General features: G+C 30.1%; 2 protein-coding genes, 1 long non-coding RNA gene and 1 pseudogene across 4 annotated transcripts; 2 read left to right on the top strand and 2 right to left on the bottom strand.

Annotated features, from left to right (window-relative positions):
• Positions 1–1,933: 1,933 nt before the first annotated feature.
• Positions 1,934–3,420, top strand: LOC150024687 (uncharacterized; annotated as a pseudogene).
• A 2,312-nt stretch (positions 3,421–5,732) lies between these two features.
• Positions 5,733–8,447, bottom strand: LOC137818340 (uncharacterized). Of its 2 annotated transcripts, XR_011082061.2 has the most exons (4): positions 8,212–8,348; positions 7,863–8,093; positions 6,987–7,228; positions 5,733–6,093 (listed from the first exon to the last, which is right to left on the bottom strand). It is a non-coding gene; the product is annotated as an uncharacterized LOC137818340 (long non-coding RNA). The 2 variants fall into 2 exon arrangements; XR_016516235.1 differs by lacking the exon at positions 7,863–8,093 and having other exon boundaries at positions 5,848–6,093; positions 8,212–8,447.
• A 1,220-nt stretch (positions 8,448–9,667) lies between these two features.
• Positions 9,668–10,739, bottom strand: LOC137819238 (non-specific lipid-transfer protein 1). Its single transcript, XM_068623025.2, has 2 exons — positions 10,264–10,739; positions 9,668–9,920 (listed from the first exon to the last, which is right to left on the bottom strand). The coding sequence occupies exons 1-2, from the start codon at positions 10,629–10,631 to the stop codon at positions 9,911–9,913; spliced, it is 378 nt and encodes a 125-aa protein (XP_068479126.1). The 5' UTR covers positions 10,632–10,739; the 3' UTR covers positions 9,668–9,910.
• Positions 10,740–11,781: 1,042 nt separating this feature from the next.
• Positions 11,782–12,710, top strand: LOC137817894 (uncharacterized). The gene is made up of 2 exons (XM_068621119.2): positions 11,782–11,842; positions 11,887–12,710. Exons 1-2 carry the CDS (start codon positions 11,782–11,784, stop codon positions 12,708–12,710), a joined length of 885 nt encoding a protein of 294 aa, XP_068477220.2.
• The last annotated feature ends 11,165 nt before the right edge of the window (positions 12,711–23,875 follow it).

Raw genomic sequence — 23,875 nt, 5'->3', positions numbered from 1 at the left:
GGCTCATCATGGTATATAACATAGACTCATTTGTTCTCACACTCATGAGCAAAATGGTGTTGTTGAGCATAAACATAGGCACATAGTTGACATGGGATTAACTCTCTTGGCCACTGCTTCATTGCGTAGGCGTTTCTTGCCTGAAGCTTTTCTTACCTCAACTCATATTATCAATGTGTTTCTCACTCCTGTTTTGCATAATTCTAATCCTTATACTGTGTTGTTTAACAAGCTATTTTCAAAGTTTTTGGATGTGCTTGTTTTCCTTTATTACGACCTTATAACATAAATAAATTTGATTTTCGTTCACAACAGTGCTTGTTTCTTGGGTATAGTGTCAACAACAAATGTTATATATGTCTAACTCCTTCTGGTAAGACAATTGTTTCCAGACATGTGCACTTTAATGAAATTGAGTTTCCATATCATGAACAATTAAATTCTTTTCCTATTTCATCTATTTCAATGTCTTCACCTTTGACTACAACTCCTACTCTTACTGTTATTCACTCTAATACTAATACTACTATGCTTGTTCATAGTTCTTATGCTATTCTCCCTATAGATAACAACACTGATATGCTTAACAATACTGGCTCTATTGGCTCTAAGATTCACCCTGTCACTTCCCATCCCATGGTCACTTGTGCCTAGGTAGGTACTTTCAAACCTAAGACATATACTGCTATGGTTTCTATACCAACTGCTCCTACGTCTGTCAAGGAAGTCATTACATCACCTATGTGGTTTCAAGCGATGAATGACGAATATCACGCTCTCCTCTCCAACAAAACTTGGACTCTTACCACACTTCCACCGGCAGCCTCTTTTATTGGCTGCAAGTGGATATTTAAAACGAAGCTTCATGCAGATGGTACCTTTCAATGGAGTAAGGTCTGACTGGTTGCAAAGGGATTCAATCAAACTAAAGGTGTTGACTACACAGAGACATTTAGCCCAATGGTGAAACATAATACCATCCGTATTGTTCTCACACATGTTGTTACTCAACAATGGCATGTGCGTCAGATTGATATTAATAACGCCTTCCTTCATGGTGATTTGAATGAGCATGTTTACATGCAACAACCTTTTGGGTTTGCATCTCGTGATTCCACTTTTATCTGCAGATTACACAAGGCCATTTATGGTCTTAAACAAGCTCCCAAATCCTAGTTTTCTAAACTTAGTCAAACTTTGATTCATCTTGGTTTTTAATCTACTGTCAGTGATTCCTATGTTTTCACCAAATTTACTACTTCCTACACTTTGTTTGTGCTTGCTTATGTTGATGATATCATTATCACTGGTTCTTCATCTACTGTTGTCACTGATCTTATTTCAACTCTTAGCTCTTTCTTTGCCCTCAAAGATTTAGGTCATCTCCATCATTTTCTTGGGATTTAGGTATCAACTACACAACATGGTAATATGCATTTATCTCAGGATCAATATATAAAACACTTGCTTCGTCGAACGAATATGCTTCATGCAAAGTCCCAACCTACCCCTATGACTTCATCAACTCGTCTACATCAAGACTTTTATGAACCTTTTCAAGATCCATCTATGTACAGGTCAGTCGTTGGTGCTTTGCAATATATTCTTATAACGCGACCTGAGTTATCTTATTCAGTTAATCGTGTTTGTCACTTTATGCATTGTTAGCATTAAACTCAAAGCCGTCAGTCGTCATCAATTTTATTTTAGCATTTGAATAGCCAATAATTATTATCTTTAATTCTAGTTTTGAATGTCATTTATACTATGATTTAAATGTAAATTATAGTATAGGTTTTATGATAGAGAAGGTAGAATTTGAGAAGTCTATTGTAAGACTATTTAGAGAGATTGTATTCTTATTTGAAAAGTAACAGTGAAATAAAATATATATTCTATGTTCACAAATATCTTGCTCTGTTTTATTCCCTCAACACCAACAAGTGGTATCAGAGCTATTTTCTTGAGGGATCTGTGAGGTTAGTAAAGTGCACCAATGGAAGGAGGATCAAATTTTTCAGCAATGGCACCACCTGTCTTTGATGGAGACAATTATCAAATGTGGGTTGTTCATATGGAGACCTACCTAGAAGCATTGGATTTATGGGAAGCTGTAGAAGAGGACTATGAAATTCAGTCCCTTACAGAAAACCCTACGGTGGCACAAATAAAATCACAGAAGGAAAAAAAGATGAAGAAATCAAAGGCAAAAGCATGTCTATTTGCAGTTGTATCTCCTATGGTATTCACAAGGATAATGTCCTTGAAGTCAGCAAAAGAAATCTGGGATTACCTCAAGGCAGAATATGAAGGTGATGAGAGGATTCGTGGAATGCAAACCCTGAATCTAATCAGAGAGTTTGAATTGCAGAGAATGAAGGAGTCGGAATCCGTAAAAGAGTACTCGGACAGACTTCTAAGCATTGTCAACAAAGTGAGGTTGCTTGGATCTGTGTTAAAAGATTCAAGAATTGTGGAAAAACGGCTTGTAACAGTTCAAGAGAGGTTTGAAGTCACCATAACAACCTTGGAGAACACAAAGGACCTATCAAAGATTTCTCTTGCAGAGCTCTTAAATGCTTTACAAGCACAAGAACAAAGGAGAGCCATGAGACAAGATGGAAAGAAGGAGCCTTACTAGTCAAACATGAAGGCGGCTGGAGAAACAAAGGTAGAAATTATCCTCCTTGTAAGCATTGCAACAAGTTAGGTCATCCACCGTTTAAGTGTTGGAGAAGACCTGATGCTAAGTGCAACAAGTGCAATCAACTTGGGCATGAAGCAATCATTTGTAGAAACCAAAGTGAGCAACAAGATGTAGATGCTCAAATTGCAAATGAGGAGGAGGATGTACTTTTCGTTGCAACTAGTTTTTGCAGCAATATTTCAAGTGCATCTTGGCTAATTGACAGTGGCTGCACCAACCACATGACACATGACAAGGAACTCTTCAAGGAATTGAGAACTACTGATATTAAAAGGGTGAGGATTGGAAATGGTGAACACCTTGCAGTAAAAGGAAAAGGCACAATAGCTATCACAAGCTATAAAGGTATAAAAATCATTACAAATGTTCTTTTTGTGCCAGAGATTGATCAAAATCTTTTGAGTGTTGGTCAAAAAAAGGCTATAAAGTGATGTTTGAAAATAAACATTGCTTAATCAAAGATGTTGATGGCAGAGATTTGTTTAAAGTTGAAATGAAGGGAAAAAGTTTTGCTCTCAATCCAATGGAGGAGGAGCACATGGCCTTTAAATCCAAAGAAAGTGTAACATAAATTTATGTACCTGACTTGAAGAGTAATATTCTCAGTATGGGACAATTATTGGAGAGTGTTGAAGCAAAATTTGATAACCTGGAAAAAAGGTTTACAAAATTGGAAGAAAAATATGTTGATATGGAGAAAGACAAGGAAAGTAGAGTCAATCAAGTTGAAGAACTCCATTTGTTGCTTTTGGCACAAAAAGAAAAGGTGAATGAATTACAATTCAAATTAAAAGCCTCTTTTGGTTCATGTGTTTTACTTGAAAATAGTGGTTTTGATTTAGGAGAAGACCATAAATGGAATGGTGTTGAGACATCATCTGAAAGGGAAATATGGTATAATCATTATCTTCAAAGCTCATTGAAGTCAAAGTCTTTCTTAAATCCTTTTAATTCAAAGAGTGAAAATGGAGAAGATTTTGTTTGGAAAATTAAAAGTAATTCAATTCAAAATTCTGCACGGATTGGTGCAATGAAGAAAATTGAAGTTGCTTCTAATCAAGGACACTATGGTGACTACTGGAAAAATATAATATTGGAGGCTGTTGGGGTAAGGAAAAATATAAAATTGGAAGTGTGAGCGATAACAATCTGAATGAAAAATATGAAAGGTTTGAGTTTAAGGGGGAATTTGTTAGCATTAAACTCAAAGCCGTCAACCGTCATCAGTTTTATTTTAGCATTTGAATAGCCAATAATTATTATCTTTAATTCTAGTTTTGAATGTCATTTATACTATGATTTAAATGTAAATTATAGTATAGGTTTGATGATAGAGAAGGTAGAATTTGAGAAGTCTATTGTAAGACTATTTAGAGAGATTGTATTCTTATTTGAAAAGTAGCAGTGAAATAAAATATATATTCTCTGTTCACAAATATCTTGCTCCGTTTTATTCCCTCAACACCAACATACATGACCCTAAACTACACCACTGGCAAGCTGTGAAACACATCTTACGCTATCTAGCTGGAACCACCAATTATGGTCTTTTATTGAAACGTCAGTCTTCATCCTCCATCATTGGTTTCTCCGATGCAGATTGGGGAGCTGATGTTGATAACAGGAAATCAACAACTTCCTATTGCATCTATATTGGCTCAAATCTCGTATCATGGTCTACTCACAAACAAAAATCTGTTTCCAGAAGCTCAACAGAAGTCGAATATCGTGTTGTTGCAGCTCTTCTTACTGAAGTTTTATGGACTCAGTCTCAGAATTACATATTCCCTTTCTCACACCAAAGTTGTACTCTGATAATCTTGGTGTTGTCCTTCTCGGTGTCAATCATGTTATGCATTCAAAGACAGCATTTTGAGTTGGACCTACATTTTGTTCGTGATCATATATGCAAGGGCACCAGTAATCTTCTTCATCTTCCTGCACACTTCCAAGTCGTGGACCCTCTCACCAAACCTGTATCTGGAAATTTGTTTCTTAATGTCAGGGATAAATTCATGGTGATTCCTAATCCAACCATGAGTTTAACGGGGGGTGTTAACCATAGGGTTATATCCTCTCTCTAACTTTTGTATATAAAGAAGATCCTACACCTTTAATAACATAACAAAGTCACATTCTATATTTCTCTCTCTGACTCTTTGTCCTATGTCTATTGGTTATGATGTATTATTAAGTTGGCACAAGAAAAACAAAGCAAATTTATATATATATATTTATTGGAAAATTCTCACTTGTCGAAGAAGGTATTCATCTTCAACATCATCATCAACAATCTTAACATCAGTACTCTTTTTACCACTTATGATTTCTATGACCACTATGTCGTAGTTGTATGTATCAACCTTTTTTTATAATTGACCATGGAGTGCATACTGAGGGGTTGTATATCCCCTAACAAATGCATAACATTTACGCCACATAGTTTTAAGAAATCGTGAAAACTATTATGCATGGTACAATGCATTTGACCCTTTAAACTTTTCAAGCTAAAATTGGTTTTTTTAGGACTTACATTGTTCCTGCAAATTTTGTGCTAAGATGAGATTGGTCCCCAAGTAGGAGCTTCACCAAACCAAAATTAGAAATTTTGGGCTGAAGTTCTTCATCCAAGAGGATATTGCAACTCTTAATATATCTCTATGTATGATAGAAACATGAAATTCCTCTTGTAGATAGGTCATTCCCTTGCCATGCCCAAAATTATATCATAGCGTTGTTTTCAGTTGAGAGAACCTTTTCTTTTACCTATTTCCCAAGTTTACATGCTTAAAACATTAGATCATCTTGGTTTGGTTCAACTTAAGTCAGGTACCGATGATCATCTTTTTATGCAAAATATGTATGTAGATCTCTGCAGTTTTTTTTTTCATTCTGCAGCATGTTTTGTAACCATTATGGGTGGTTTGTTGGTTTTTTTTTATAAAGGTTGGGATATCATGAAGTGTCCCCTTAATTTTATTTAATTTTTACTGGAAAATAAAATATTAAAGTAAAAAGGACAAGATAGAGAAGGAAATTTTACTTCATCATGTATGTTGTTACATTCAAAACCAATTATAGATAACAGATCCCTCTAACAAGTACACGTTGACACTAATCCTAAAAAACTACTAACAAACAAACAACTCTTTCGAATTTTGATTCTCATGTAATAGCATTCATGGATATACACCAACTAGATTAAATGACTAGCTTAGAGCATAAACTAAATTAACTTCAAATCCTTTCAATACTTTTGCAACTTTCCTTGCACAAGCTTCACAGTGCATATCAACCTTGAGTACTATCTCTGCAGGTTCTTCATCTTTTTTCTCTTCTTCCTTCTTTTACTCCGTGGTTTGTTCTTTCTTTTCTTCTTCCTTGTTCTTAGAACATAAATTAAAAATAGCAAAGATGTGAGTGAAAATGGATTTCCATATGGCTAACATGTCATGCATTACATCATAATAATGCCACCATCACATAACAGACACTGTAAAATATCACAAAAGTTAGAGAATATAAATGATTCTAGTCTTATAGTTAAGTTAGTTTTCAAAACAAAAGTTGTTGAAAAAAAAAAGTGCACAAGAATTTTTCTGTAAGAGAGAACTCTTCCTTCACCCATTTGTGTGATAATGGACAATGATCTCTAATTCAGAAATGTTGCAGTCGTGTGTAATATATATTGGAGGTAGCAATTGATGCTTTTCTCTTGTTTTGGTTTTTCTCACTTATCTTTCCTTGCTTGAACTCTTTGTCTACGCATCTTACATATTCAGCAAATTCAAAACACGAATTAAGCATCAATGCAAAGAATAAAAAAATTGTTTTTACTATAATTTTGTCACACAATTGGCACTCATTGTTAATGCATCAAAATTATTTAACAATCACAATATTTGCTCCCGCAACAATTCAATTCACTGAAACTATTGCTTCCATCACCGTAATTGTTGTTTCCAAACTCCCCACAAAATAAATTGCAATTAAACAACAAATGTGAAAAAATGAAGAATTACATTCCAAATATGACAAGTGCCAAATTTTAGTAATATTTCATATTGAAATATAGGCACTTATGGGTATTAATTGCTAAAATAAGTATAAAATAATTCCTAATTTATGAAATTATATATTTTTACATGTTTTATTAAATGAGAACGATTTATTTCCAAATTCGTGTTAATTTCAGGTGTCTAGGAAAGTATGGAGAGAATTGGACAAAAGGAAAATATACAAAACTAAACAGAGAAAGCTGAAATGCATCAACACTCACCAAGCTGCCCAAACTCACAAAAAAGCTAAGATGCCACCAGTGGATCTTGCTCAAGCGAGCTCAATCTCGCTTGAGCGAGATAGTGCCAGAAAAGTTGGGCCTTTTTACTTTTTACTCGCCAAGCAAACCCATTAGCGCCCAAGCGAGAAGTCACTTCTTAAGTCAATGAAAATTAGGTTAAATAGGGGGCTTGAGGCACATCCTTAGGGTGCAAGATTGAGAGGAAAACATCATTGAGTGACCTGAGACCCAATTGGGAGAATAGAAGATATTAGAAGATGTGTGGTCAATTCTACCATTTGAGATTGAGAGTAATCTGTTCAAATTTTTATTATTTAGTTGATATTTAAACATAATATTATGTTCTTTATTGATAATTGATATTATTGTTTTGTATAATTTTTTTATGATTCTAACCTAAATAATAATAATAATACTTAACATATTTAAGTGGTAAGAATAGACTTGAAATGTTAATTGTTATTGATATCGATTCTAAGTTGTTTTTTTAAATATGTGAGGAATCAATATAAAAAATCAATATCAATGATTTTTATACGAACATTAATATGAAATCCAGTCCCTATTTTTCTAATTGAAACAACAATTTTTTACCTTGTTGACAATGATTAACAAATTCCAACAATTTTTTATTATTTTGTTTTATTTCAAACAAATATTTTATTTAAATATTTAACAGTTTTTGGTGAATTCGATATTTATCCTTAAAAAAGACATTATTACTTTTATACACTTATCGTAAAAAGTCATCAAAATACACAAATAATCACACTCATCTTGAACACTTCCACTGAATCACCAACGATTCACTCAAAATTTTCCAAAAATCACCAAAATTAATTTGCAGTGACTTACCGCTTCAAATGAAGAAGAATTGAAGATACTTTGTGATTTTTTTTTAGATCAATCTATGCTTCAATTCACAGAAAATCTTCAATTTACAACACCGAATGGATCAAAAGTCACTGTTTCACCAATTTGATTTTCAAATTCTCCTTCCGAAACATGTCAACGATTTGCTGAATCACCTAATGATTTTTTCTCTCTACGGTTCCAATCTCCTCACCGCAATCGCTCAACACAGTTCTTCGTTTAAAGCAACAAGTTCAAAGATGAATTTTCCAGTGAGAAGAAAAAAAACAACAAACAGAACACAGAAAACGAATTTTTAGAATCGGAAATGAAAACGAAAGAAGGAACTTACATGAATCAATTCATACGAAACACTACAGTTCTTCTTTGGTTTGTGTTCGCTCAATCTCAAATTTACCAACAAATCGCTTCAAATTCAGTTCCAATTTCAAAACCTAAATACAAGGCACTATTATGGTGGTCTTCTTCGTTAACTGGTTTCGCCGAAGTATTGCAACTCCTCCGTTAGCAATTCTTCCAACACCGTACTGTTTTCCGCTAACGTTTTCAAAATCACTCCAAGAAAAATGAATAACAGAGATCCAATTGATTCATTTGTAAAAAAAATTCAAAACAGAATGACATTGCTCTTTACACCACAGAAATCATTTTCCACAACAGTTTTCAGGATTTTGCAAAAACTGACCCAAATTACTATGCAGACCACTGAATTGCGTTTTGAACCACGAAAAATTATATATTAAATTAACAAAAAAAGGGAAATAAAAATAAAATAAAATATATTAAAATTATTTATTTTTATTTATTTATAGAGATTTAGAAAAATCTAAAATATTTTTCTGAATAAACTTTTGAAATTTAACAAAAATTAAAAATCTCTTTTATTTTAATAAAATTTTAGAATATATTTTTAGAACTTAATGAAGATTAAAAAATTTCTTATTCTACTGAAATTTTAGAATAGATCTTTAAAATTTAATAAAAGTTAAAAAGACTTTCATTAATTAAATTATGAAATTATATTAACCTACCGTTATTTAAAACTTTGTTTCTTACCGTGTTTTTTATTCTTATCCGAATACTGTATTGTGGATATTTGAAAATGAAAAGTATTATTACAGTCAAAATTATTTGAGATGAGACAATGAGATCGAAGCCGTAGATTTTCACTCAATTTTCACGTGACCTTGTCATAAATTTGAGAGTGGGTACGTAAATATTCATTACATAATGTTTTTAAAACATAAACAAAACAAGTGTTCCATAATAAGAATCTTCGGTCAAAGTTTGTCTATTCATGACACCTACTGAAGTTATGTTCTTTTGAAAAACTTATCTTTATTGCTAATACTTAAATGTATATGTACGGGAGATTACTTCAGAAATAAAATGTATTTCTCAAGAAATATGTATGGTTAGTATTTTTGTTTAAAAGAAATACTTTATAGATAGAATAAGCATATTCCTACTTCTTTCTTAATGTGTTTGTCTAATTTATTTATTTAAAAAAAAATCCAGTTTATTATAATAAGCAAATTTCATCATCTATTTTAATAAATAATATTTTTTTAAAATATTCCTTTAACTGGTCTAATTAATATCTCGAACTAAACTCGTTTTGCTTAAATACTTAATTACCACATTTAGCCAAGACGAGCAACCACAAAATTTAGATTCAGTTCCTTAAATATATTATGTTTTATAGTTTTGAAACCTCACTTTCCCCTATAGTAGTCTGGGTCAAGGAACAAAGAAACAGACACTAGGTACCATAATCATTAATCATGTCTCATAAAACTCTCAAATTATATTATCATTTATATGGGACAATAACGACTTATACATCCATAATTGGTTCCATAATACTCTATTATATCTTCTTCTACTAGTGCCTACACAACGAGCTTCACGAGTACTTGACTTTATCCACGACAGACATGATAACTAGTACCAGCAATTTCCAGTCATCCTATGTCATGTCACGTGGCCTTCTTATTCTTAGTATAACATATGCATCACGCACCCCAACCTCACTGCACACTGCATAACAACAATAAGGACTCATTATTAGAAGCATTGAAAAGTTGCACAGAGAAAAGTAACTCATTATCAATATGAATTGTAGTTCGTAGATAAAACCTTCTGACAATGATTAAAAACTTTGACAAAATATCATGGAGACTAAATCGTATAAAAACTCTGTTAAGTGATGAAAATATCGACAAAACTGCATAGACACTGAAACTTAAAATTTTTCTCTTTATAAACTAAAGCTGGAAAGGAGAAATATAGGGACAAATAGTTGAAGCAAAATGATTTTAACAAAATGTTTATGGTATCCTTTGTTTCTTATAAAACCTAGAGAAAATATTAAATGGAGTACCTGTTACAGTCAGTGTTAGGGCTGATCTGATAAGGAATGTTAACCCCACATTTCTTGGGAAGATTAGCAGCATTGTTGAGATTGGAACGAGAGTAGTTGAAGCCACTGTTACTAACAGCATTCTTGATGCAGCTGCAAATAGCTTGGCGGTCAGTTTTGGTCTGAGCCTGGCCATAGAGGTTCTTGATTCCATTGCAGCACTGAGCAGGAACATTGACTCCCCCATACATCACATAGGAAATGCAAGGGCTCAGGTTGTTCACAACTTGGCCACATGTCATCTGTGCTTGTGCCTTGGGACTGGTTGTTGCACCAAGAACCAGGCACACAATGGCCAAGAAAGAAACCCTAGTTACCATGGTAGCCATGACGCACTCAACTCTTGCAAGAACCAGATAGTGGTTGGTACTATACTTATTATGTGTTAGGGACCTTTTATCTGTGGTGTGGTGCTTTGGGATGCTCTACGTTGGTTGTGTTTATATAGTGGGGGAAGGGTATGGGGCGAAGAGGTTCAAGAAGAATGCTCTGAAGTATAATCATGTGGCTGAGCTTATTGAGTAGTTGAGTGAATTCAATGCCATAATGGAGTGTAGTTGAGCAAATAAATGCCACACTATACTAGGCAAGAGGGGTGACTATAATGATGTCTACATATCTAAAGGGTAATAACTTGTTGGAGCCTCTTTCTTTTTTTTCTTTTTACAAGTAATCCGACACTAACATTATTTTTTTTAAGACCCAATGAAACCATTTTTAGGATTTTTTTTTTTACATAAATAGTGTAATTTTGTTTCAATTTTATTATAATAAATATTTTTTTTATAAAAATGGATAAGTTGGTTCTATAAATATATCTTTCAAATCTAAAAATTGTGTGTACAATCACTTTTACATAAATATGAGGTTTTATTTTATTTTTACCAGTGAAATGTTTATAGGCACAAATTTTAGGATTCTAAATTACTTCTTTTTATTTATAAGTAGAAGCACTAGGTTGGGTTATAATTTCGACTCAATTCTTTATATACCACTATTTAAATTTTTATTTTTCTATGTAGTACCATTTTGTTTTTGTTTTCCTATTTAACACCATTTTATTTTTATTTCTCTATCTAGCATCATTTCAAAAGTAAAATAATAATAATAATAAATTAAAAAAATTGATATTTTAATTTTGAATGTATTAAAAAAATAAATATTTAAAATAGTTAGAAATATAATTAATGAATAAAAAAATCAGAAACAGAAATAAATAAAGAATAGCAGAAAAAATAATAATAACTAAAAACAGAAAAGATATAAAATAAAGATAAAATATATAAAAAAATAAAAATAAATCTAAACAAGATAAAGATAAGATATATAAGGTGATATTAAATAAGTATGTCACCCAACATCTTTGATTTCTCCATCTTTCCTTTTGTATTACACACCCAACATTTTGTTTGTTGTCAACAAATGGCTTCATTATATGTTAATTAATGATGGATCAATGAAAGAATGTCCCATTGAAGGATGTACATTCAGTTCTATGACACCAAAAGTTGTTGCTATCAAAAGGGGAATGACCCTACAAGTATGAAAGAAGTCATCCTCGTAAAACTGCATAGGGAACGACAGAGCCACGCTTTTTTTACTATTACAACATAGTTAGAGAGGAAAATCTTGAGGCAACTCAGTGGCTGGATGATATCCCGAGAGAGAAGTGGACTCTTGCATGGGACAACGGTAAAAAGTGGGGACATATGACAATCAATCTGGCTGAGTCGATCAACTATGTTTTGAAGAAAACAAGAAATCTTCCAATATCTCCCATGGTGATGGCAACATTCACTTGTTGCAATAAATTCTTCACAGATAGAGGCAGGCAAGTGGAAGCCATGGTGGTTGATGGACATGTATACTCTGAAGTTGCAGCAAAAGCATTGGAAGATGAACAATTAAAGGCAAACACTCATACAGTGATTTCCTTTGATAGTAGGAACACCAAATTTTTGGTAGAAGAAAGACAAAATCCAAGAAAAGTACGACCACCAGGCCGATTTGCAGTTCGTTTGGACGAATTATGGTTTGACTATGGGAAATTCCAAAAACTACACCTACCATGCTCCCATGTGCTTGCTGCATGCAAATATGCTCACCACGATTTTGCTAGGTACATCTCACATGTGTACACATTGCAACAGGTCTTTCATGTTTACGAAGGACTATTTTGTGAACTAAAAAATGAAGGGTATTGGTCTGCATACACTGGTCAAATACTATGTCTAAGTCCTGACATGAAAATAACCTCAAAGGGAAGGCCTAAGTCAAGTCGAATAAGGACTTATATGGACATAAGAGAACAACATGATCGAACAAAAAAATGTGCATATTGTCAAACACCAGGACACACAAAAAGAAAGTGTCCCAACATTACTAGATCATCCACTTCTCGTCATTAATTATGTTTCATTTCACACAAACTATTTAATGTACCATTGAAGAAAATATTAAATGAATGATCATCTATAATTTATTTTCCTTTTTATGATCAACATATACTTATTTAGTATCGCCTTATATCTCTTATATTTATCTTGTTTTGATTTATTTTTATTTTTTTTATATATTTTATCTTTATCTTTTTTTTTGCCTTTATTTTATATCTTTTATTTTTTAGTTATTATTTCTTTTTCTATCATTCTTTATTTATTTCTGTTTTTTGTTTTTATTTTTATTGTTGTTGTTTTTATTTTCTATACTTATTTATTTTGTATTTTTTTTCTTCTCATTTTTAAGCATTAAGTGTAGCATTTGCATTAGTTTTTTTTTTAGGATTTTTGGATTTAGGATAGACACTTCAATATTATCTATGTCCACTACTAAATAATACTAATTGACTTTATAATTATGTCCTGTATTTTTTACTTGAAATTAACATGATTACATCATCAATAATAATAAAAAGAATTACTAATTTATGTTTATAGGTTCAACTTTTATGTTCTTGTAGGGTTTAATTTTTTATTTTCTTCATTCTTTAAAAAAATAATTTTAAACTAACATTTTTAATTTTTAATTTTTTAATTTTTATTTTGTAAAAACTCATTTATTTATTAATTATATTTCTAACTATTTTAAACATTAAAAATATTTATTTTTTTAATGCATACAAAATTAAAATTATCAATTTTTTAATTTTTTTTTAACTTTTGAAATGGTATTATATAGGGAAATGAAAACAAAAGGGTTGTAGATAGGGAAATAAAAACAAAAAGGTGGTAGATAGAAAAATAAAAACAAAAGGGTGGTAGATAGATAAATAAAAAAAAAAAAGTGTTAGATGGTGAAATAGAGGAATTGAGCCTTATAATTTCAGCACATAGATTTTTAAATTTCTTTGTAAAGTCGTGGATTGTGCCACAACTTTAGCATATAGGTTATTTTTAAATATTTAATAGAAGTCGTGGTATTAGGACATAGGTTTTTTTTATATATATTTTGTTTATGCTGTCATTTTTGTTTAGAAACAAATATTTCATGATTTTTATTTATTTAATTTTGTAAATTGTATTTTATTTAATGTAGATTTTGTTTTTAACTTAATTATTAGTGTAAAAAAATTAAAATAATATTTAGACTTTAATTTGAAATTAAAATAATATTTAGACTTTAATTTGAAATTAAAAATCGTATTTAATTTACTTTGTGGAAAAATAATAAATTTATAAAAAATAATAAAACTAAATTGAATAACATGATAATTATTTTTGAAGAATTATACATAAGATAGTAAGATATTTATTTATGGGAGTTAGTGCCAGAAGTTGGTATTCTAGTTTGTCTTCAAAGTCTTCATGGTGGTATATTTTGATATTGTCATCATTATTATTATTTTTATGTTCGTCGTTGTCATCTTGACTTACATAATGGAAGACATTGTGGATCTATAGTAATCCATGGATGAAATTGGATTATATGTGGTGGCATAGTATATGTCGCAAGCATATTTGATGTGCTTGAAAAAAATGTAATTGCGATGAAAAAATATTATGTGTATAAAATGTGTTAATGTAAAGATTGTGCTGGCATGTGATGATGATGATGATCGACTTATGAAAACATTAAAGGTGGCTGACAACTAGATTAACCAATATGTGGTAATGGAGACTTCTGAATGTTGGAGAAGATCACACATGTTGATAAGAAGGTTGTGGACATGTCATATTGTGGAAAAAAATTAAATGTTAAATAAGTTGAACCACAAAAGAATAATTAAATGTATTTGAAATTAAACTTAAATCGTCGTCAAATCCTAATTGTTGATGTGATATGTATCGAATAGTGTGTGCAATGTATCATTGCATGTATAGCGTGATATCACGGAAATGGACATTTCCATAAAATTCATTTCCTTGAATTAGACGATTATGTCGATCATTTCACAATCTTATCCACTTTTGATGATATTGTGGCCAATATCGATTGATTTACCCTTGCATATCTTCTTTGTGGAGTTTATCTATATTCAATGGATTAGCGAAGGCCAAAGTGTTGCATCATGTAATTGACTTGATGGAACTCTACGATGGTGGAACATATCAAAGGAACAAATTACCTACTTACAAGAGAAACCTCAATGTTTATGAACTATCTGACATTATTTATGCGATATGGAATATTCATGAATTAAACACATATTCAGTATGTGAACAATAATAAGTGTGTTTCAAGAAATTAATGAATTTTTTAGGAATGAGAAATTACGTCATTTGGTTGTAAGTTGTCAAATGTCTTCCATAATAGATGGAGTGGATACGTGGGTGTTTATATCCTATGTCATATGAGACCACATGCCAAAAGTTGTAATTAATGAAAATGCATAAAAAGTTGTCAATGTGCAAATTTAACTTTAAACATGAATGTCATGAAAATTAAAAATGACCTTCTAGGAGAAAACCAAGGTTTACATCAATGATTTTCAATAGTGAATGACTTGATTGCTACAAAAATACACTTAAATTTTACATTATATTCTTTTAAAAAATTCTCATAAGTTATAAAATGAAACAATCCAAAAATTATAGTATATTATCAAAAATATCAATAACACAATTATATTGTCAAAAATATCAATAACTACTCATATACATAACAAGATAGATGAACAAATTAAAAAAAAAATATTCTTATTGTTGAAAATAAATATGAGAAATTATTCCAACAAGTTATGATTTTTTTATATCAAATTATTTATATTTAATTATAAATCTCGTACTGTTTTTTTCATTAATGGTATACTTTTTAACTTTTATTTCTTTACATTACAGTTACTTAACATCATTAATTTAATCAATAAACTTACATAAAAAAATACTTATCAGTGTTTAGAAATTCAATACAATTACCAATTTAAAATTAAAATTAATATATTACATACACATTTTAATTTCAAATTAAAGTCTAAATATTTGTTTTAAAAAATTTCACACAAATACTTAACTTAAAAACAAAACCTACATTCATAATATACAATAAAAAAACATGAAATAGAAAAAAAAATCAACAGAAAAAACTATCTACTACTTAAAATTAATCCACAATTTCTATTAAAAATTAAAAAAAAAAATCCAATGGGCTCAACCTAGCACAACCCACAACTTTTGTAAAACAAAATAGAAACGTATGTGTTGAAGTCGTGGCTCAACCCACCACTTCTATTAATAAATTAGAAAAACAATTTTAAAATAAAAAATTAAAATCTTAAGTGGTTGTCTTAAGCACAAGTTTTATAAAAAGAATTTAAAAATCTAATAATGAAGTTGTTCCTATGATTACTTTAGAAACCAAATTAATTTAATATAAAATCATAGCTTAAATAAGAATGATTTCAGAGAAAAAAGATTAAAATTTATGCATTTTAAAATCTTATCTATTTTAGTAAAAAAAAGATACTCATATTCTAATAAAAATGAAACAAAATGCACATTTACTTAAAAAAAAATAATCATTTTTCTCTATTTCTTTCTGTATTACATCATAAAATATATTTTTTTAATCTCTCTCCTTAAATCCCATTTAATATTTTGAGTTTTATCTATATTCTTTTTACAAGTAGACTACTATAAGATTGTGTTAGGATTAGAAAATGGATGTGTAAAGATTTGAGAGAAAAGTGTAAAGAAAGTGAGAGTGTTTGGATTTTGTATGTTAGAGTAAATTTGTGAGAAAGAATTATAGAAACTTGTGACTGATGTGATGATTGTAAGAAATTTTTTCTTTTTTTTTTAAAAGGTATAAGATGTAAGTTTACAAATTTACTCATATCTTAAAAATATTTGAATAATAAAATATAAGGTATTTATGTGTAAATTTAAGTGAAAGACATTTTTTTTAATATTTACAAAAATTAATGTAAACATCCACTAATTAAAAATATATAAATATAAGAAAAAGGAAAAAGTATAAAATAAAATTTGATAAATGTTGAAAGAAGTATTATAATTTAGTGAAAATAGAAGAAACACTTAAATTTGATATTTGAATGTGCATTTGAATCTACAAACATTGTATACACGTTACAAAAACTGGGGTTAAACAATAATAGCATCAATGCTAGGTAGCATATCTTTCCACACTGTTCTTTGCATGGGTGAAGGATGATTTTCATTACTCATTTGTTCCCGTAACACTGTTTTTGTTAAAGCAAACACACTCTTGTTGTTCATAATCAGGTATAAATTTTTATCTTAATAATATATAATACTAAACATCTGGAATGAAATATTTAATAAAGGTGTGTTTTGATTGAGAAGAAAATTTGAGAGGGGGAGGGTGAGAGTAATTTGTGAGGATTAGAGAGGATGTGTGAACTTGTTTAGATTAAAAGATAATTTAGTATATTTGTGAGGATGATTTATTGAAATTTGTGAGGAATGTGATAGTTGAAAGGAAATCTAGAAATTATTTTAAAAGTGTAAAATGCAAATTTACAAATTTACATTTATTATTAAAAAAAATCTGAATAATGAATTATGATTTTTTTAAAGTTTGAGTTAATTAAATTTTTTTAATTAATAATATCCATAATTAGTTGTATTTTTAATAAAAAATTATAATAAAAAATAATTTTGTGTTAAATTGAAATAAATGTATTAAAAATATTAAAATTTATGAAAATAATAATTATTATATATATTTGATATTTGGTATAACTATACATGTTTTGCGGATATTATAATTTTATTTCATTATTTTTATTTTTTTTAATTATATATTATTATTAATATTAAATATTTTTTAAATTGTTAAATAAATTTATCTAATATTTAATTTTGTATATTGTGTATATATAATTATATTAATAATTATAATAGTACTAAAATATTTAATATTATTAATAATTTGAATAATTTATATATTTTTAAAATAATGTACTATTTAAACATAGTGATACAATAAAATTCACATATTTTCATAAATATTAAGAAATATTAACTGACAACATGAAGAGAATTGCATTTTATTTTTAATTTTAATTTGTATCCAATAAAACAAATAAAATAAAATAACAATCTTTGTTTATCATTAATGAACATAAAATAGTCGGTCATTACAATACACAATAGATGAAGTCATTATATTAGAATTCCAAATGGAGATACTTGATGTTGTCATAGGAATTTAAAAAAATTACAAACATAATATGTCCAATAACACATTAAATTTAACTGATAATCAAAATAAGTTCAACATACAAAATAATAATAACATAATAAAAATACAATCAATATTCTTCGTTACCTTCAAGCTGCTGAAGTCTATCTTCGATTCTGAACAATTGTGTGTTGATAGTGTTGATATCCAACCTCATGTTTGACATACTTTCCTTTATATTTTGAATCCCCCCCATAGAGTAAGCACAATATAAAACAACATTTATTACAATATCAATTGTTTACATAATCTTGCGACATTTCGTTCATTATAGTGTCCCTAATGTCTGAACCTAGTCTATGATCATCGTCATGGGCTTGAGAAGAAGAAACTTGTATATCTTGTTGCAACAATTCACAATCCACTTATTCTATCAAAGACTCATCATTGTCCACCCCGCGAAGAAAGTTATGTAAAATACAACAAGATAAAACAATATTTGTCATAGTATCCAAATCGTAATATGGCTCGGTCCCACTAGCTATAATTGGGAAACATTTTTCATGGCACCAAATATCCTTTCAATTACATTTTTAAGCAATGAATGTTGATGATTAAACAATTCCCTCGCATTCTGTGGACCTCTTCGAGAGTACTATTTCAAGTGGTATCTAACCCCATGATAGGGTGTTAATATTTGTGGTTTTAACATAAAACCTGTATCGCCAAGACAATATTTTCCAACAAAGATTCCAAGGAAACATCCTTTAGTTTTATATATTATGACCTTTGTATCTATTGTTATGAATTCTCAAACACCTTAAACTTACCTTCTGGAATAACCAAAGGATCATCTCCTATGAAAGCCTCCTTCAATATCCTCGAATATGAGGTTTTTATTTCTCACCCAACTACAACATATGTGAATTTCATGTAAAATCACAAGTTGTGAATATGTTTTGAGTTGGCCAGTCTTTTCTTCCTCGAAAATGAGAGGCATCGGCATGTGAGACCTTCACACGTACATGAGTGCCACCAATGGCCCCTAAACAATCCTAATGGTAAGCAAAATTTCAGGTCTAAAGAAATACAAATGCAAAAGACATTATGATAATTGTAAAGGAAATTTGTAATAAACAAACCTTAAAGTACAAAAAAAGTTGGTTGTGTGTAAGATTTGGGGTTGGACATGAATACCATCTGCTTGCTTTATGAATTTTCCTTCCGACATCAAAATTGCATTTAATACGTTGTAAAAGTGATAAGAAATTGTTTCTCCACACCGATGGAAAAAAAATGAAACACTTCGATTCTTAACGTTATGTCCAATCATATGAAGAAATTTAGCAACTTATTCTTCAACTGTTGAACGATAGACATCCTTAACAACTTCAATTGCCCTAATCCGTTCACATAATTGAATGAATTCTTCTGGTCCCATGCGAGTAATGTCATGAGAACGTTGTAAAAGTGACAAGAACCTGTTTCTCCACAGCAATGAAAAAAAAAATGAAACACTTCGATTCTTGACTTTATGTCCAATAATGTGAAGAAATTTAGCAACTTGTTATTCAACTATTGAATGCATCCTTAACAACTTCAGTTGCCCTAATCCATTCACATAATTGAATGAATGCTTTTGGTCTCATGCGAATAATGTCACGAGAACGTTCGGTGTGCACGAAATACTCCATGAATTCTTGTTTGTGACGTTTTTTTCTTGGTTCGAACTCAGTAATAGAGTTCGTTATATCACTTAACATATACATCAAATTCAAACCAAAAGCAATGATTCAAAGAATCATCACTGATGCAAGTTCAATATTTCTTTTCAATTGCTCTTGTATTTTTTAAATTAGATTCATGTTCGCATGAGCAAGATCCTTATAAACTACAATTTTGTTTTCAAATTCTTGCATGTCGTCGTCATTCCAAAGTGGTGGACAATTGTTCTTGTTATCCATGTAATCTTAACCTTGTCATTAACAACCATAAAATAGGTTATGGATACACTTGAAATAGTTTATGCTACAAATAACTCTAACCACTTTAAGTTGGAGTTACTACAATAACATTAGGGTTAGGGTTATGTAAAGGATAGTGTTAGGGTTATGATTTACTTTAATCCTTACAATTAGGGCTAATCATTTCTAATACTACTACTGCTAAAAAAATTATAACTAATTCTAAATTTATTTTAAATCATATTGATGTGAACTTAATTACTATACAAAATAATAGTGCATATTTAACAAACTTAAAATTATATTTAAAACTTGGTTACATTTCTAAATAAATTTATAAAAGTTAAAAATACTAAACAATAACAAAAAAATATAAATATATTTATAAAAATTAGAAACAATAAACACATAAAATAAGAAATTAAACAACAAACACATAATAATAAAAACATAAAATGTAAGGATTTATAAAATAACCTTATAGTAGAAGTGGTATATTTAAATGACACTTGAATATTTTATTATTAAAATGAAAATAGCGCATAAATAGAAAATTCAGTTATTCAGGTTTCATTTCAAAAGAACCACCATCTCTATAAAACTTTCCTTTTTTCCTTTCCTCTCCTTTCTCTCTAACATTCTGATCTCTTCGATCATCAATTTGACGATTGGGGTCCGCCATTAGACTCTTGGCAACGAAGACTACAAGATTGTGCGATCAAAATCTCTGATAGAGTAAGTTCAATTTTTGCTCTTCTCTTTTAGTCAAATTTTGAACTTGTAGATCTTCCTCAATCTATATTTATGCATGTGCCTCTTTTAGCTTTAGGATTAGTCTTTGTTAGCTCAGAGTCCTAGTGATATAGTTAGATTTTTTATGATGACTCTGTGGTGCAGGTTAAGCTACTCTTGAAGATTTTGGTAGGTTTGGAGCTCTTAGTGAGCATCTGCTCAAGTAAAGGTAAGGGAAGCTAGTTTAAATTGCCAATAGAACCATAGGCTAGAAGATCTGGATGTGGGGGTGACGTGGTCACCATTTTCAAATTTTCTTGTAGAATTTCTAGTTTTGTGTAGATTGGAATTTTTTTGAGATTGAAATGTGAAAATTTAGATATAGTAGATGTTGTAGAATGTATATGAGTTTGAAATTGAATGAGTTAATGAATGTATTTGAATAAGTTGTTGTATCAAATTAAATGAAATGTTTGATGAGAATTGGTTACTTAATTTTAAATGATTTTGATTTAGAAATCATATATATATATGTATAGATTCATCTAATAATTCAATGACTCAATGAGAGTGTTTGTATAATTCTATGCAAGAATTGTAAATGTAATGTGTAGATTTATAAATTTATCAATTGAATGAAATGTTGGTTTAGAATTTAACAAGTATAACAAGTTTATGCAAAAAAATTCTTCATATCTCGCTCAGGCGAGATAATTCTCACTCAAGCGAGACCTAGGTTGAAATTTTGGGTGCTCTCGGGTTGAATCTCGCTCAAGTAAGAGAATTTTCGCTTGAGCGACACCTGTTCTTGCTCAAGCGAGTAAATTTTCACTCAAGCTAGATTCTCTATAAAAAAAAAAGAAAACTTATTTTTTTTTGCTTTAGAAAGCCTAGTTTATCATTGCATATTCTTTTTAAGTGAAAATTCTAATTTTTTAAAAAAAAATATAATTAAAGGAACTTAGTTATGTGTTTCAATGAATTTTGAGATATATTTGGATTGTTTAGAAAATTTTAAAATATGATGTGATAGAATGGTGCATTGATGTGTTACATGAGATATGGAATGATGTGATAGTGTGATCATGACATAGTATTTTCAGGAAAGGAAATACCGTGTTGAGATTGTTGTTAGGGTGTATTGATTTGTGAGTATCTTATGAATGAGACGATATTGACTCTACTGATATAATGGAATTAGATAGATGAAGTTATTCAGTTGGTGAGAGTCGAAGGAGGTTCATTTGGCTGAGTCTGAGGTTTGAAAGAACTTATTAGAGCAGATCAAATGGATTTATCCTGTCATATGAGATGATGAGATATTAAGATGATTATGTGCATGGCTGTGTGGATCTCACAGCGAGTAGTATGACAGGTGCAGATCTTTGGATGTTAATTTCAATATACAAGTCCTCCGGAAGTAGAGTCAAGTTTCTATGTGTTGTGAGTTAGTAAAAGTCTGTCATGATAAAGATGAGTTATGAATTTTAATAGACACTTGATGGTTTGAGAAATTGTATGAGACTTGATGAATTATGTTTATTAATTTGAAATTGAAATTACATAGAAATTTTTATATAGCTAGCTTACCTTGTTCTTTGTTTGGGTTTGTTTCTTTATCTGTGATGATCGTGTTTTACACGAGAGCATATGAGATTGCAAGTACTAGAGCTCCTCAGTGAGCAGTTGGAGGATGAGATAACTTTAATTTGAATGTTTTGTTTTGTTTTTAAAATTTTTGGTGTATATATTAAAATCCCTATGAAGAGGGATATCTTTTTGAGATACAATTATGAGATAGTTGTATATATACATATGTAAATTAGATATTGTTTGTTTTACTTTTATTTTATTATATATAGGTAAAAAATTAGGAATGTTACATAAAAACAATGAACAAATAATAAAAAATGTAACAACAATAAATACATAATAAAAAAAATATAAATACATTTATAAAAATTAAAAACAGTAAACATATAATAAAAAATATATAAATACATTTATAAAAATTAAAAACAGTAAAAAAATGTAAATACATTTATAAAAATTAAAAACAAGTAAACACATAAAAAAATTAAATACATTTATAAAAATTAAAAAAAGTAAACCCATATAAAAAATGTAAATACATTTGTGATGATCAGATCTCGGTAGTAATTTTGTGATGGCTCGACTCTTGGGTAGAGTGGGGGGACAACTCGGTTGCTGGGCCTGGGTGACACTTGCGTAATTTAGAAGGTATAATGAAAGCCAATGAAGAATCACAGAGAAAGAAACTAAGGAAACCAAAAGAACAAAACTGATTAAGTTGATTTACAGAAAATCAACCGGTTGTTTTTATCAGCAGTGAATAAAAACAACTTAAATCGGATATTAAAGAGTTCAGGGAAAAAGATAAGCACTCTTATCACAAGAGCTACATCCAGTCCCCAGAAACCACTGGGAATCCCACTAAGCAATCAATCATAGATTACAAAACACACACACCTAAAGAAGTGATCTTGAACCCCTCAAGAATACACACATCTTTTAGCAACTACACCATAGAACTCAGAACAAACTTTGCTTCTGCACACACCACAAGTATTCCAGAAATACAAGAGATAAAGAGAAAGATTACACCTGATTTGACTCAATCAAAAGATCAAACAACAATCATATTCCACTCTTTGAGAAAACCCAAAAGCTTGAAGTAAATATTTGAAAACTTAAGTCACTTTGTCAAATATGGATTCTCCAATATGTGTTTTGTATCTTAGGAGCGTAAAACATGTTAGAATATATGGCTTTAAACTAGAGGGGGGTGAATGGTTTACAGAGGGTTTTCGCAAACTTTTAAGTCAAGAATGAAATTACTTCAAGAAACAATTGATAAGGAATCCAGTTTGCCAAATCAACAAGCAAAAACAACAGCACCAGAAAAACAATCGGTTGTTTCACAGAAACAATCGGTTGTTTATACCAGTTTGCAAATATTAAAACTGAATTTAAAGAGATCAAGGATAGAGATAATGCACACAGATGTTTATACTGGTTCACTCTAAACCCAGAGCTACATCCAGTCTTCTCAGAAACCACTGAGGAATTCCACTAAGCAATCACACCTAGATCACTTACAACACAACCAAGAAAGTGACCTTGATCCCCTCAAGACACACACTTCTCTTGGCCAACACACCAACACTAAGAATGCTGATCTTGATCCCCTCAAGAACACACAACACTTCTCGGCAAACACACAAACAACTTGTTTTTACAGAATACAAGGATTA

The sequence above is a fragment of the Phaseolus vulgaris genome, chromosome 10 (genome assembly GCF_051622355.1).
Source record: "Phaseolus vulgaris cultivar YP4 chromosome 10, ASM5162235v1, whole genome shotgun sequence".
Classification (NCBI taxonomy): Eukaryota; Viridiplantae; Streptophyta; class Magnoliopsida; order Fabales; family Fabaceae; genus Phaseolus; species Phaseolus vulgaris.
This window is presented reverse-complemented; position numbering and strand designations above follow the sequence as displayed.

Bases quoted from the DNA above. Each gene is read 5' to 3' on its own strand.
- LOC137817894 (XM_068621119.2), top strand. From the start codon at position 11,782: ATGTACATTCAGTTCTATGACACCAAAAGTTGTTGCTATCAAAAGGGG. The intron at 11,843-11,886 runs GTATGAAAGAAG...AGGGAACGACAG, and splicing joins AAAGGGGAATGACCCTACAA to AGCCACGCTTTTTTTACTAT.
- LOC137819238 (XM_068623025.2), bottom strand. From the start codon at position 10,631: ATGGCTACCATGGTAACTAGGGTTTCTTTCTTGGCCATTGTGTGCCTG.